A 15,788-nucleotide genomic window follows, 5' to 3' on the forward strand; every position below is an offset into this window, starting at 1 on the left:
GCACGCCACTGGGTCCAATGAAGGTAATTTAAAAACCAGGGGTGGGTTTCCCAAAACATTCTTAGCGCTAAGTACATCTTAACCTCGTACGTATGAACGAGGTTACGAAGTACTTAGCGCTAAGAACGTTTTGGGAAACTCACCCCAGGACATTTCTTCACTTAAAAAAACCCGCGACGACCGGGACAGGATGTGAAATACGTACATGTCCCGGGAAATACGGACGTTTGTTCACCATATCGTACTAGGAATACATTTAGCAGCTAAGTGATCATTACTGACCTGCGCATTAGCCCCAACATGTTTTGCGTTGAGGCGGTAACGAAGGTGCTCCTGTGATAAGCGAACTCCTTCCTACATAAAGTGCAAATAACACTATTTTTGTTTGTACTTCCATCTGGAAGTTTCTTATATTTAAATTTCCCATTCTCGTGCACGGAGAAACATTCCACGGTGCAAAAGTGTCTCATGGGTTAAAATGCATTAATATTTTTAGTGCGTTAATTTTCCTGTAATTAATTAATCGAAATTAACGCGTTAAAGTCCCACCACTAATAATTAAGTTTTGATTGATTGATTGATTGATATAGAAAATGAACGCTCAACTTGGCGACTATTGATCCATGTTGTGCATCAAAAGGGTTAAACACGTTCCTAAATTTGAGACATATAAAAATAAACAATGCGATTCGGGCAAAACCACTGCTCTTTAAATAAGCCCAAATGAACCTACTATGATAATGCCCATAATGTCAGCTGTAGGCCCAACGGCCGTCGCTGAATGACGCCTTTTCTCAGGCACTGCTGTGGCTACACAAACCACGACGTTGCTTCTCAGAATCGTAAATTGTTTTGCAAGTGTTGAAATGTTGGGTGTGAGGTGATGCTATTTCAAGCTTGGTCTACCTCCCGGTCTGGAGGTCTGGTCTGGATCAGAAAAGCGTCCTGCGCGCGAGGCCTGTCGGAACGCATGACGACTGTTGCGTTCACTTCCATGCTGGAGGTAAAAGGCACGCGGAGTCAAGTGAAGGCGCTTTGTGATTTCGTTATTCTTTAGTTGGCTTCAAATATCGAAACTGCATTAAAGGATAAATGAGGCATTTTAGCCACCAAAACAGTATTTACGAAAATGTTTTTATTATTTTCCCCTAAAGCCAGACTGTGCTAGTTTCTTCCGAGACTCAGCAACTCCCAGAGACTGACAACAAATATGTAGTAAATATCGTATTCCGCTTAATAAATACTGTGTTCCTAAACTGGTGTGTATCTGCTGTAAGCCATAAGCGTATCTGCTAAATTGCACAGAATGGTAATCGTTTGCAACAGGATTTCAAAATATTGTGTCGCCGGTGAAGAAAGAGACTCGCTCAGGAAGCTCGTTTCGTTTCAAAAGTAATCACCATACTGTTGTTTCTCCTCCCCACGTGCTCTGGCGGCAGTCAGAATACTGTGAACAAAATAAGCCCAAACTACTTTTCAGTTTTTGCAGAACAAAAAGAATTTAGGATCACAGCAAATGAATCAAAATATGGTACTTTCAAAATGACATGTCAATTTGCAATACTTGGAAATCCCTTTGCTTTAATCACTGCCTCGATGCGACGTGGCAGTGAGGCAATCAGCCTGTGGCATTTCCTGGGAGTTATGGAGGCCCAGATTTCCTTGATGCTTGCTGTCACCTCTTCTTTGTTGTTGGGTCTGGTGGTCCTCATTTTCCTCTTGAGAATAACCCATAGATTCTCAATGGGGTTTAGGTCCGGTGAGTTGGCTGGCCAGTCAAGCACTGTGATGGTATTGGCATCAAACCAGGCTTAGGTGCTTCGGCTGCATGGGCAGGTCCAGGTGAAGACGAAATCTGCAACTCCATACAGATCCTCAGCAGAAGGAATCATGAAGTTCTCTAAAATATTCTGGTAGACTGTAGACTTAGATTTATTAAAGCAGATTTTACCAACACCTGCACCCTTACATTGCATCCCTTACACTGTGGATACTGGACCTCAAACAGTTTGTGTTCTGTTCCTCACCTGTGTGTAGGGTTCTTCTTTACAGTGTGATTGAATGTGTCAGCGTTCTAGATTCTCTACAGTGTGTTTGAATGTGTCGGACTCTAGATTCTTTACAGTGTTGTTTGTTGAGTGTTTTTGATTGTGTTGTGTAGGGTTCTAGATTCTTTACAGTGTGATTGAATGTGTCGGGCTCTAGATTCTCTACAGTATGTTTGAATGTCTTGGGCTCTAGATTGTCTACAGTGTGTTTGAATATGTCTTGGAGGGTATAATACCAGGACAAAACATGATCTTTACTGTAAATGAGTGTTATCTGTACAGAACTACTTTGGTTCCTGACCATTGTTGAAGTGGGATTTAAAACTAGAATGTTTTAAAGTTGAGAGCTCTCGCGTGTGAAGGTGGGGGTGAGTGTGGATGAGTGTCTAGACATATTTGTCTGCTATTAGTATGAGCTTAAGAGCCAGATAAGGCAGTAGTGTTATCAGACACTAAAGCTTAATCAGGTAATATAAGAACTGCCTGCTACTAGGCTATAGACTTCTGTATGACTGAAGAAATATTTAGAATCAGATGTGAATATACCAGTTTAAAAACCAGTTATGAACAGATGACCAGAACAAGAGACATCAGGCATTGAATACTAACATAGAGACATGAATTTACCATTCACATACACTCTGCTGTCTGACATAGAGATGTGTGAATTCATTGAATTCAAATCTTGTGGAAGATCAGCATTTGTGTGTAATTACTATTGTGTAAATATGGATTATCGGTGGTTATATGACTTTAAGACTGAGATAAAACACACAGTTTCCTCAAGGGGGGTTACTGGACCGCAGACACCCTCCCATGAGTCACTGGTTAACCAGAGAGTTCTCTATTTAGGTCAACATCCAAGTCAAGGGGCTTCCAAGCACGCACGCATGCACACACACACATACACACACAAACACAAACTCACAAACACACACAAACACTTAGTTTGATTTATCAGTTAACTAGTTAATTATGTTGATGTTGACTATCATGTGTAGTGTCTATGTTGCACACAGAATCACCCAACCTGAAATGAGAGAGAGAGAGAGAGAGAGAGAGAGAGAGAGAGAGAGAGAGAGAGAGAGAGAGAGATGCAAAACTGCTGTCAGGGAGTGTTTTAGTCCACAGTGTTAATGTTTGTCTGTGTTAAGTGCTACAGGTTAAGTAGATAATTTATGATATTTGCCACAGCTTAAGATGAATGAATGAAAGAACCATGGACGTAATTTTGATTTCAAAAGTGGGGGGGACATGGATTCGTCGCTATTTAAATATTTGGTTTTAACCGTAAAAGCTGGGGGGGACCAAAACCGGCTTTTGAAAAAGTGGGGGGGACATCCCCCCCCCCCCCAAATTACATCAGTGGAAAGAACTAACATTTTTCACTTTTAAATCTACATTTGCTATTTTTCTTCTAACTATCTATCTATCTATCTGTCTTTCCCTACCAAACAAGATCTTCAGCTGTAAAACCCAGAATGCGTCAGGCAGTCTCTGATTTCTCATAGTTGACCTCTACCCTGGGTGGACACGCAGCAGGAAATGTTCTAGACTTCCAAGTAAATGCATCAGCATAAACTAAACCTCCATCATGTGTGATATTTTACAGAGATTTATTATTTTTGTTTCCCCCCTCCCCCATTCCTCAGTAAACTGGGCAAGAGGGGTGTGTGGTGTAATGTGATCTGGTGTTTTCTATGAAGTCATCTAAGGAACTGGTTTTCATAGACGTATATAGCAACATGTTTCCTGCTTGTGTAGCATGTTTTGTGATGCAGAGATAATATTTGTCACAGTTTACAATCCACCTGCAAGTGGGTTGAAGTGCGGCCAGTGGCAAATATTTGTCCTGAGTTCTTTTCTCTCTCCAAGGTAAATGCCTGTAGCTCATCTGGTCGAGCAGGTGGGAGCAACCCCAAGGTTGTGGGTTTGATTCCTGTGGAGACCACTGATGAACACGGACATCCCTCAGGGCATAAACGTCTGGCAAATGTCAGGAGAGCCAGTCTTCCTGCTGGATGCAGTATTATGCCTTCATGTAACAATTCAGAGCCCTGGCCCACCCAATCTTATCTTGTGTTTAACAATGCTATGAACACCAAGGTCAAGGTCATTCCCCAGGGAGTGCACATACTGTCACACTGATGCATCGGCCCATCGCTCTGGAGCGCCTGCCAGCTACTGTAAAAGGCAAAGTAAAAGTCCTCGTAAGAGTCTTGGTCCTGCTGCTTAGATTTGCCTATTTAGTTCAGTACAGTAGTTGGAATTACTGAGTGAAATATGCTTGGTAGAATAAATCAGGACTTATATTCGGAGCTTAATCTTTTACTCCTTTGGTTGTCATGGCTGTGAAGTTGGATCTGGCAGAATTGGTCGTATGTTTGTGCTGTTGTGTAATAACCTGGTCATGTGCTTGAACAAAGGACACTGGTTTTATTTAGTTCAAAGGATTCAAGGCTTTATTGTCATATGCACAGGAAGGAGCAAGCTTCCCTGTACAATGAAATTCCTATTTTGCTGTCCGCCCTGGATGTAATAATGTAAATAAATATGAAATAAAAAGAATAGAAGAATAGTGGAAATATAAAAACAAACATACTCTCAAGAAATACAAAATACAAAATTATTTACAATGTGCAATGTTTGGAATGGTAGTGCAATACAGTAGAGCTATTTACATTGTGCAATGGTGGGATACATTAAGTAATAAATATATTGCAGTAATTTGTAACGTAGTGAAATTGATAGTGCAAAAGAATTTGTGAGTCAGAAATCAGCTCAGCTGTTCAAGAGTTCGATGGCAGTGGGAAAAAAATAGTTATTTAACCTGCTAGTTCTGCACTTCACACTCCTGTACCTCCGGCCTGATGGTAAGAGTGTGAATAGTCCGTGTTGGGGGTGGGTGGGGTCTTTGATGATTGAGGCGGCTCTCCTGTGGACTCTGCGTTGATAAATGCTCTGCAGAGAGGGCTGTTTAATCCCTGTGATTTTTGTGGCTGTTTTTACCACACTCTACAGGCATTTGCGGTCCGTTGCAGTAGTGCTGCCGTACCACACAGTAATGCCGTTGGTCAGGACAGACTCTATGATGCATTTGTAGAAGTTGTTGAGTATTTGGGGTGACATGCCAAATTTCCTCAGTCTCCTCAAGAAATACAGCCGCTGCTGAGTCCTCTTTACAACATGTGTGGTGTTGTGTGTCCAGGTGAGGTCATCGGTGATGTGGACCCCCAGGTATTTAAAGGTGCTGACCCTCTCCACTTCAAAGTCCCGGATAAATAGTGACTGATGAGTTCTCTTTCGTTTCCTCATGTCAACTATCATCTCTTTGGTCTTGTCTGTGTTTAGGGCGAGGTTGTTGTCCATACACCGGGTCACCAGACTGTTCACTACTTCGTTTCCACCGGTGATACGACCTATCACAGCAGTGTCGTCAGCAAACTTCAGGATTACGTTGTCGTTGTGGGAGGCAACACAGTCGTGGGTTTACAGGGTGTAGAGAATGGGGCTGAGGACACAGCCTTGCGGGGCACCAAAGTTGGTGGTAATACTGGCTGAGGTCCTGTTTCCAATTCTGACAGACTGAGGTTTGCCAGTCAGGAAGTTCAGAAGCCAGCCACAGGGGGTGGGATGTAGTCCGAGGGATGAATGTTTGTGGGTGAGTTTGTGAGGGATGACCGTGTTGAAGGCGGAACTGTGGTCAATGAACAGTATCCTGACGTAAGAGTCCTTATTTTCCAGGTGGGAGAGGGAGACATGAGTCTTGATCTTATTATAGTCGCCTGTCCATAGTGTTAGTTTTAAAGCCCAGACTGTAGTTTCCTAATGTTTTGCCTACACTGTTAAAGTGTTTTGGTTTTGATTGCAAATGACCTCCCCTGAAGGGCGTGGTGGTTTAGTTCAAGTCAGGTCTCCGTGGAGACACGTGTAGCAGGGTGTGTTCTGGAGCAGACACCTGATTGGTTGCAGACTGGAACATTTTCAGTGAATGTGCAGGTGGTTTTGGACTGTGGATGCAGAGGCGCAAGTTTGTCAATCTGTTTTTAATCTAGGAATTCACATTCAAATTCTGTCTCCCTCCATCTGTCTGTCTGTCTCTGTCTCTCTCCCTCTGTCTCTTTGTCGTCTGTCTCTGTCTCCCTCCCTCCGTCTGTCTGTCTCCCTCCCTCCGTCTGTCTGTCTCCCTCCCTCCATCTGTCTGTCTCCCTCCCTCCCGCTGTCTGTCTCCCTCCCTCCCGCTGTCTGTCTCCCTCCCTCCCGCTGTCTGTCTCCCTCCCTCTGTCTTTCTGTCTGTCTCCCTCCCTCTGTCTGTCTCTGTCGCCATCCCTCCGCCTGTCTGTCTCCCTCCCTCCGTCAATCTCCATCTCCCTCTATCTGTCTCTCTCTCCCTCCCTCCATTTGTCTCTGTCTCCCTCCCACCGTCTCTGTCTTCATCTTCTGCAAATAATCTCTGTCTCTTTCATGCTCTCTGCAGAGTGGATTATTGTGAGAGGGAAAGTGGAGGGCGTGGCCTGTGCTCTCTGAGTCCCGCCCACCCTGCACCCCCTGCTGCCCTCACTCATGCCAGGGTACCCGCGGGTCCTTAAAAAGTCTTAAAATGTCTTAAATTTAGTTTTCCATATTCAAGGCCTAAAAATGTCTTTAAATGTCTGGAATTTTATGAGGGGAGGCATTAAATTATTATAAGTGTGTGTTGTTCAGTTGTTCTGGCGCGATGTGAACTTTGCCGAATCTAGCGCTAGGACCATGCAGAAAATAACCGCTCCAGGGTCCTAGTACTAGATTCCTAGCGCTGGAGTATACGGCCTCAACAACGTCAACAATTTTCGTTCGCCAACCGCCCCCCAACCCCCCCCCACGGTCAAAAATTCTCGTCGCCACCACCACCAACCACCCCCCCCCCCCCCCCCCCCCCCCCAGGTCAACGATGTGGAACACACCTGCATCCCCAGTAATAGTATTATTTTTTCTTGTGAGAGGTATTAAAAAAGTCTTAAAAGTCATTGAAGTTGAGATTTAAAAATGTGCAGATACCCTGCATGCCCTCTGTTGCTAAGCAACACACCCTAAGTCTCTATGGAGATGTACAATCTCGCTAATTCAGGTGTCCAGGGTACACTGGTAGTGTGACCGTGTGAACTGTGGGAGCTGAACAAGATCAGGAACTCTGTGGACCACACAACCCGGACCTGACCCGGACCTGACCCAGACCTGACCCAGACCTGACCTGCACGTCCCCATGTTTATTCATGTCCTGAAGGTGAACTGTGGCTGATGAGTAGGACTGGCACTGATGGGGTGTGAGGGACGTGGTCGGTGCTCTGTTAGAGTGGAGCTGCAGGAAGACTGTGGTACATCCTGGATGTGTGCAGTAGCATTAATGCACCACTACCTGTTTAGTTCCTGTAGAACCGGTTTGGTGAACAGGACGCGCAAACACAGCAGTCAGGACATTAAAACTCTGTGTGTTGATGTATGCGGCAAACATTGTTCTGATGTGAACATGGATGGGTGTTGATTTTCATCTAATTAACTACGTAACTCCGCCTCTTTCCCTAGGGGAGCCAGCCCAGTATGACCCATCATTTAACGGGCCCATCCACAACAGGTTTGTTCACATTTATGTGTGTGCGCGCGCGTGTGTGTGCGCGCGTGTGTGTGCGCGCGTGTGTGTGCGCGCGTGTGAGTGCGAGTGTGTGTGTGTGAGTGTGTGTGTGTGTGTGATCTGAAGTTCTTATCCTCCTGCAGGAGCTGCACCGACATCATTTGCTGTGTGCTCTTCATGCTGGTCATCACAGGATACATAGTGGTTGGAATTCTAGGTAAAAACATCATGAACTCACTCTACCCTTTGTGGGTGTAATATCACCACATTAGCCTCTGTTCCAGACACCTCCGACTTATGGATTTAACTGCATGCAAATTATCTCTAGTGAAAGGTCTGTTCACTGTGGATTTTTGTGTTCATGTCACACTGTGTAAGGAGCTGTTCTTTTCAGTGTTGTGGTGGTCGGGGAGTATGTTACTACCCGTGTGGTGAATATGACTGTAAGGGGAGTTACTGGTCTCACTGGTCTCAACATGTGCAGCACCGTTAGGAGGCCAGTAACCTTCAGCAGACTAAAGGTGGTGTGTGTGCTGTGTTCCAGCCTGGCTGTATGGAGACCCCCGCCATGTTCTCTACCCACGGAACTCCACTGGAATGTTCTGTGGCATCGCACCCAACCAGTAAGCAAAACCCCCACCCTCCCTCACCCTCACCTCCACCCTCCCTCCCTCACCCTCACCCCCACCCTCCCTCACCCTCACCTCCACCCTCCCTCCCTCACCCTCACCTCCACCATCCCTCCCTCACCCTCACCTCCACCCTGCCTCCCTCACCTCCACCCTCCCTCCCTCACCCTCACCTCCACCTCCACCCTGCCTCCCTCACCTCCACCCACCCTCCCTCTCCCTCACCCTCACCTCCACCCTCCCTCACCCTCACCTCCACCCTGCCTCCCTCACCTCCACCCACCCTCCCTCTCCCTCACCCTCACCTCCACCCTGCCTCCCTCACCTCCACCCTCCCTCCCTCACCCTCACCTCCACCCTGCCTCCCTCACCCTCACCTCCACTCTCCCTCCCTAACCCTCACCTCCACTCTCCCTCCCTCACCCCCATCTCCACCCTCCCTCACCCTCCACCCCCTCACCCCCACTGAAGCTTAATGTGCTTCTTATTATTAATTAATGCACTTATATGTTTCTCTCTCTCTCTCTCTCTCTCTCTCTCCCATTAGAGATAAGCCGAACGTGTTTTATTTTAATATTCTGAATTGTGCCACGGCTACTAACATCATGGCTGCAGCACTCAATGGTCTCCAGTGCCCCACCACTCAGGTACATACACGTGAGGTTCTGTCCTCACGTATGCCCTCCTCCTGTGTACGAAGGTTCTGTCCTCACGTATGCCCTCCTCCTGTGTACGAAGGTTCTGTTTTCACGTGTGCTCTCCTCCTGTGTACAGAGGTTCTGTTCTCACGTGTGCTCTCCTCCTGTGTACGGAGGTTCTGTTCTCCCGTGTGCCCTCCTCCTGTGTATGGAGGTTCTGTTCTCACGTGTGCCCTCCTCCTGTGTACGGAGGTTCTGTTCTCACGTGTGCCCTCCTCCTGTGTACGAAGGTTCTGTTCTCACGTGTGCCCTCCTCCTGTGTACGGAGGTTCTGTTCTCACGTGTGCCCTCCTCCTGTGTACGGAGGTTCTGTTCTCACGTGTGCTCTCCTCCTGTGTACGGAGGTACTGTTCTCACGTGTGCTCTCCTCCTGTGTACGGAGGTTCTGTTCTCACGTGTGCCCTCCTCCTGTGTACGGAGGTTCTGTTCTCACGTGTGCCCTCCTCCTGTGTACGGAGGTTCTGTTCTCACGTGTGCCCTCCTCCTGTGTACGGAGGTTCTGTTCTCACGTGTGCCCTCCTGCTGTGTACGGAGGTTCTGTTCTCACGTGTGCCCTCCTCCTGTGTACGGAGGTTCTGTTCTCACGTGTGCCCTCCTCCTGTGTACGGAGGTTCTGTTCTCACGTGTGCCCTCCTCCTGTGTACGGAGGTTCTGTTCTCACGTGTGCCCTCCTCCTGTGTACGGAGGTTCTGTTCTCACGTGTGCCCTCCTCCTGTGTACAGAGGTTCTGTTCTCACGTGTGCCCTCCTCCTGTGTACAGAGGTTCTGTTCTCACGTGTGCCCTCCTCCTGTGTACAGAGGTTCTGTTCTCACGTGTGCCCTCCTCTCTATACAGATCTGTGTTAGTTCGTGTCCCTCTCATTTCTGGGCTCTGAATCCTATGGCCTACACGTCAACGGAAAAACCTTCCCAGTTCTTCCAGCAGGAGCTGTGTGTGCCCTCCCTCAACCTCAGCACAACCAGTCTGGTAAGGTCTGTGTGTGTCTGTGTGTGCACGTATGTCATTATTGAGGTAATTAAATCATTTACAGCTAGAAAGTTAAGAACAGCGGGAGGCCATAAACTGTACGTTCTTAAAGATGGACCATTCTAGAACATTCTCTTAGCAGGCCTGGGAAACAGACATTGGGAGGCACCTAAGATTTTAATGAGCTAAAACCCCCCTTGTTGGTTGGGGTGGGTCTCGGTGTATGGTTTGTTGTCTCTTACAAGGTCAGAATGTTGCAGAGTTAAATTTTGTCTTGCAGGTGTCTGGTGGTGTGAGCGTGTGGGTGTGCGTGCATGGGTTTTTTTGTGTGGTCTCATTACGAGAGGCTGTTAAGGGTGAAATGAGTGAAACATTGTCCATACACTCACAAATACACACGCTATTCATGCATAAATATGAAACACATTTTATTCATATGTAATACATCCACATACATATGATATGCGTACATATGGACTTACTAACAGAACCTTATGTAACAGACTAACGTAACCTTATGTTAACACACTAATGTACTAACATACTAATATAACCTTATGTTAACACACACACACCACCTGCGTTTGACGATCATCTTTTACTCTGGCATAAAGCTGCACTGGCAGATTCAATGTGTGTAAGAGAAAGTGGGATATTTAACGTGAATGCTGCACACGTGTTTAAGTGAGGTGCAGAGCAGTCTGGCATTTGTATAATTGTAAACAAGCTGCTTGTCAAATGATATAAAAACTCATAAGTTATGGAAGATTGTTTTCAGGTTTTTTTTTCAGGTTGGTAATTTTCAGGTTCTTAATGTATCAAAGCTATCAGAATTTTAGATTGTGCTACATCATCACAGTATTTATTCACTATTCATATATTCTAAAAAATGAGATGCGTTCAGAATATTGACTCACATAACGTTGGCCGATTGTAGTATCCCGAGAGCCCAAGCAGTAGCACAGTGGTGCGATATAAACCTGTCATTACCAGCAGCTCTACAGACCACACGGTGTATAATCTTATCATTTCTAATTCAGTTAATGCTGGATGTTTCAGTGTAAACTATTCCGTCATAGTTGTCACTAGCACTGGGAGTGGATCCCAATATATGCATACAATACACATTCCACATGGTTCATAAGTGTTTTGCAATGGTGGAACTCCAATATATTTTCTCTGCATCAGACAATCTATAGCTTAGCTCCAAGACTTGAAGTTGTTCTGAGCAAAATGAGCTCCCAGGTCTGTGGTAGAGTGGTGGTCTGTGGTAGAGCAGTGGTCTGTGGTAGTGGTTTGTGGTAGAGCGGTGGTCTGTGGTAGTGGTTTGTGGTAGAGCGGTGGTCTGTAGTAGTGGTCTGTGGTAGAGCGGTGGTCTGTAGTAGTGGTCTGTGGTAGAGCGGTGGTCTGTAGTAGTGGTCTGTGGTAGAGCGGTGGTCTGTGGTAGTGGTTTGTGGTAGAGCGGTGGTCTGTGGTAGTGGTTTGTGGTAGAGCGGTGGTCTGTGGTAGTGATCTGTGGTAGAGCGGTGGTCTGTGGTAGTGGTCTGTGGTAGAGCGGTGGTCTGTGGTAGTGGTTTGTGGTAGAGCGGTGGTCTGTGGTATTGGTTTGTGGTAGAGCGGTGGTCTGTGGTAGTGGTTTGTGGTAGAGCGGTGGTCTGTGGTATTGGTTTGTGGTAGAGCAGTGGTCTGTGGTAGTGGTCTGTGGTAGAGCGGTGGTCTGTGGTAGTGGTTTGTGGTAGAGCGGTGGTCTGTGGTAGAGCGGTGGTCTGTGGTATTGGTCTGTGGTAGAGCGGTGGTCTGTGGTAGAGCGGTGGTCTGTGGTAGTGGTTTGTGGTAGAGTGGTGGTCTGTGGTAGAGCGGTGGTCTGTGGTATTGGTTTGTGGTAGAGCGGTGGTCTGTGGTAGTGGTCTGTGGTAGAGCGGTGGTCTGTGGTAGTGGTCTGTGGTAGAGCAGTGGTCTGTAGTAGTGGTCTGTGGTAGAGCGGTGGTCTGTGGTAGTGGTTTGTGGTAGACCGGTGGTCTGTGGTAGACCGGTGGTCTGTGGTATTGGTCTGTGATAGAGCGGTGGTCTGTGGTAGTGGTTTGTGGTAGAGCGGTGGTCTGTGGTAGTGGTCTGTGATAGAGTGGTGGTCTGTGGTAGAGCGGTGGTCTGTGGTATTGGTCTGTGGTAGAGCGGTGGTCTGTGGTAGTGGTCTGTGGCAGAGGCGGACGAAGTACTCAATTTCATTACTTGAGTCAAAGTACAGATACCACTGGTCAAATGCTACTCCGATACAAGTGAGAGTTGCATGTTCAAAATCTTACTTAAGTGAAAGTACTGAAGTACTTGCTTTTAAAAATACTTAAGTATTAAAGTACACCTTCCTTCACATTTGTAAAAATGTTATAGTTTAAAAGTATTATACAACCAAATCCATTTTGGGCATAATAATCATACAGTCTTTGATAATAATCCATAAGGCATATTCCAATGATGTACATCATTCAGGTAGTGGTAGCAGAAAAGTTTAAACCTACATTTTAGTTTAAGGAACAAAAACATTTTCTAAAACCATAATTCACTGATTAGCCTAGCCTAACCTGTTTAAGCAAATTATGTTACCATATTAAAAGTCAATAATAAAATTACGGTTTTCTCTCTTTGCTAGTTAGGTATTCAGTCATCCAATACAACATTATGCTACAGTCAATATTAACAAAGACAAAGTAAAATTAGCAAAAGGCTAATTTTACTTTGCTAATTAGCAATTTACTAATTTAAAATTAGCAAAAATTAGTAAAAGGCTTGGTAGTCTAACCTTGCCAAAACCTTTTGCAGTATGGCTAAAGCCCGCCAACTCCATGCCACCCAACATGCTAGCAAACTCTTTTCAAACTAGAAATCACAGCCACATTAGAATTATTGACATTACACTGACATTAGCATGGAAACATTATTTGACAATATTCGATTAACCCACACGGTTTCCCTTATTGATGTTTCCGTAGTTTGCTTCCGTAGTATTACTTGCCAATATAATGTTAACATTATTTATCGTTATCCTAGCAGACCTAGCAGTGGAGTGAGCAGGCAAAGTCATTTCACTAGCGTTATTGCAAAGCTCCTCTGACTACATAGAAAATGGTCACTTAAAACATTTAGGCTGCATATAATATGCTTCCTCAGGTGGGACAGTGAATTTTTGTATGCAGTAATAGCCTATAGTTTGTTTTTGGCAAACAAAGCATGCATTTAAAACGATAGGAATGATTTATCCGTTCAGAAAACTGAACATTTTGTCGAGATACGGCCATGGGTGCAAGTACTCGAAAAAGCATGCCAGGGTTGCCAGCGTGAGACACACGCATTTTACCATTTTCACACGCTCACCGCCGTCTCCGTTCATGTTGCTTGTTATTTAGGAAAAGAACGACTAGCGACACCGAACTTGATTTTACACCTCACAGACACATCCTTGTTTGCTGATAGGCTGTCACCTGTGAAAATACTATCGGGGGAGGGGAGGAGAGTTGTGTGTGGAAGTAATGAGAGCTGGACAGAAATGTAGTGGAGTGATAAGTACTGTATTTGTTATTCAACTGTAGTGAAGTGAAAGTCATAAGTATTTTTTTAAAAATCAACTTAAGTAAAGTACAAATACTCAAGAACTGTACTTAAGTACAGTGTACTTCGTTACTGCCCACCTCTGGTCTGTGATAGAGCGGTGGTCTGTGGTACTGGTTTGTGGTAGAGCGGTGGTCTGTGGTAGTGGTCTGTGGTAGAGCGGTGGTCTGTGTTAGAGGGGTGGTCCATGGTAGTGCCAGTATGAGTGGTGAAAACTTGGGACAGTGAAAATATTTCTTCCTTAGTGTAATTGACCTTCAGACTGTCGTATACGTAATATCTGCCTTCCAGTTACAAGGAAATGATTTCTGGGTGCGCCAAAAATAGGTATTTTAACCTTTCTCTCTTAAACTCTGTGTTTACACACCAGTGAATGACCAGGTAAGCATGAGGATATACGAGTGTAAGTCATCATTCACGCAAGTCGGTAAACGATTAATGTGCAAGTGTGTGTTCAGTACATCTTTGCATTTTATTTATTGTTCCTCTTGTCTCTTTCAGACAGCGACTCAGATTATTAATCAGGAACTATGTCCATCCTTTTACACACCCACCACCTCAGGTACCAGGTCTCACCCTCACCCTGTTGTGTTCAGTCTCCCTCTGTTTCTCTCTCAGGTGAGAGAACTAAATGCCCTGTTTACTGTTGCTTCTGCCTGGGATGTTTGGTTAACTTTATGGCCAAAAGACAAATTCACCAAGACCAGAGGTGTCAATTCCAGGTTCAGAAAGTAAAAGTCCTCACCAGGATTTTGCTCAGGCTTCCTGGATTGTATTGATTCCACTCATTTTACCTCGATTGCACTATTTAGAAATTACCTCTGACCAAGACCATTACAAAGACCTAAAACAAAATGTTGTACATACCTTTGCATTTAGGGACACACCCACTCACTATTACGCAGTACATTATTTATTCAAGTCCCCCTCCCCCTCTCTCTCTGTACCCTCTCTCTCTCTATCTATCTATCTGTCTATCTATCTATAGTTCTGGGTAGGTGTTTGCCGAGTTTAGGCCCTGAATATAACAAAATTCCCAGTAACTTCAGTCTTCCCGGGATGACCAACAATGCCACAGTCAACACCATCAAGAATGCCACAGGGTAAAGTATGAGTCTGACTGTTACACACAGTTGGAGTAGCCCAATGTACAGCAGCTCTGCACTGGAATGTGTCCTAACTGGACTCTGTACGTAAACACTGCATTAGTAACGGGTTTCTCTTTCGTTGGCAGAGGAGGAGTGTTCTCCGCGTGAGTCATGTAGTGTGTTCATGTTCTTCTCTTCACACGTAGAGCCCTTCACATTCCACCTCACTTCCTGTCATCTGCTGCATTCACTTCCAGTTCTGTGCCTGATTTAATTCCTGTGCTCTCTACCTCACTTCCTGCTTCTTCTCTGGTGTCATGGCTGCTGTAGTGTATCAGCTCAGGTGACACTCATGTGACCATGCGCAGGACGCATGGTCAGCACAACATGGTCAGAACACACATGACATATAACCCGCAGCCTTCATGCTGTTAAAATGGGGGGTGAAGGTCAGGCATTAACTCTGTTTGTTGGGGGGGGGGGGGGGGGGGGGGGGGCATTAACTGTGAGTGTGTGTGTGTGTGTGGGGGGGGGCATTAACTGTGTGTTTGGGGGGGGCAGGCATTAACTGTGATTGTGTGGGGGCAGGCATTAACTGTGTGTGTGTGTGGGGGGGCATTAAATGTGAGTGTGTGTGTGGGGGGAAGCATTAACTGTGTGTGTTTGGGGGGGCAGGCAATAACTGTGAGCGTGTGGTGGCGGGCAGGCATTAACTGTCTGTGTTTGGGGGGGCAGGCATTAACTGTGAGTGTGTGTGTGGGGGGGAGGGCAGGCATTAACTGTGTGCATGTGGGGGGGGGCAGGCATTAACTGTGTGAGTGTAGGATATTCTTCAGCTAGACTCACTGTCATGATACGGCCATGTTGGACATGGTCATGACACAGCACCTCTCACTGCCTTCCTCCTTATCCTCCTCCTCCTCCTCTCTCACTCCAGTCTCTTCTTTACTTTTCTTGGGGCTCAGTCCAATTCAATTAAGAATGAGGCCCTACTCACTTCCCCTAGGCCCTACCACTCAGCAAGTCCATCATGTAGGGATTCTCTTCTAGGGAAAGTGACTAGGGTTATAATGAGTTATCAAGTTATTAAATTGGAAGTGGGCCGCTCTCTGCTGTGAGTGCTTCTGTGTCCCACCCTAACCCTGTA

The 15,788-nt window shown here is 45.8% G+C and overlaps 1 protein-coding gene across 2 annotated transcripts in view; it reads left to right on the forward strand.

Moving 5' to 3' along the window:
* The window catches only part of slc44a4 (solute carrier family 44 member 4), a 36,728-nt gene that overhangs the window by 12,052 nt on the left and 8,888 nt on the right, over positions 1–15,788 (forward strand). Inside the window, exons 2-9 of one of the 2 annotated variants that reach the window (XM_077006252.1) lie at positions 7,611–7,659; positions 7,800–7,873; positions 8,201–8,279; positions 8,833–8,932; positions 9,819–9,950; positions 14,055–14,115; positions 14,542–14,656; positions 14,788–14,805. In XM_077006252.1, the coding sequence (XP_076862367.1) occupies positions 7,611–7,659; positions 7,800–7,873; positions 8,201–8,279; positions 8,833–8,932; positions 9,819–9,950; positions 14,055–14,115; positions 14,542–14,656; positions 14,788–14,805 (628 nt within the window). The remainder of the gene's footprint in view (positions 1–7,610; positions 7,660–7,799; positions 7,874–8,200; positions 8,280–8,832; positions 8,933–9,818; positions 9,951–14,054; positions 14,116–14,541; positions 14,657–14,787; positions 14,806–15,788) is intronic. The other variant, XM_077006253.1, reaches the window with a different exon arrangement.

Source organism: Brachyhypopomus gauderio, chromosome 5, assembly GCF_052324685.1.
Source record: "Brachyhypopomus gauderio isolate BG-103 chromosome 5, BGAUD_0.2, whole genome shotgun sequence".
In the NCBI taxonomy this organism is placed as follows: Eukaryota; Metazoa; Chordata; class Actinopteri; order Gymnotiformes; family Hypopomidae; genus Brachyhypopomus; species Brachyhypopomus gauderio.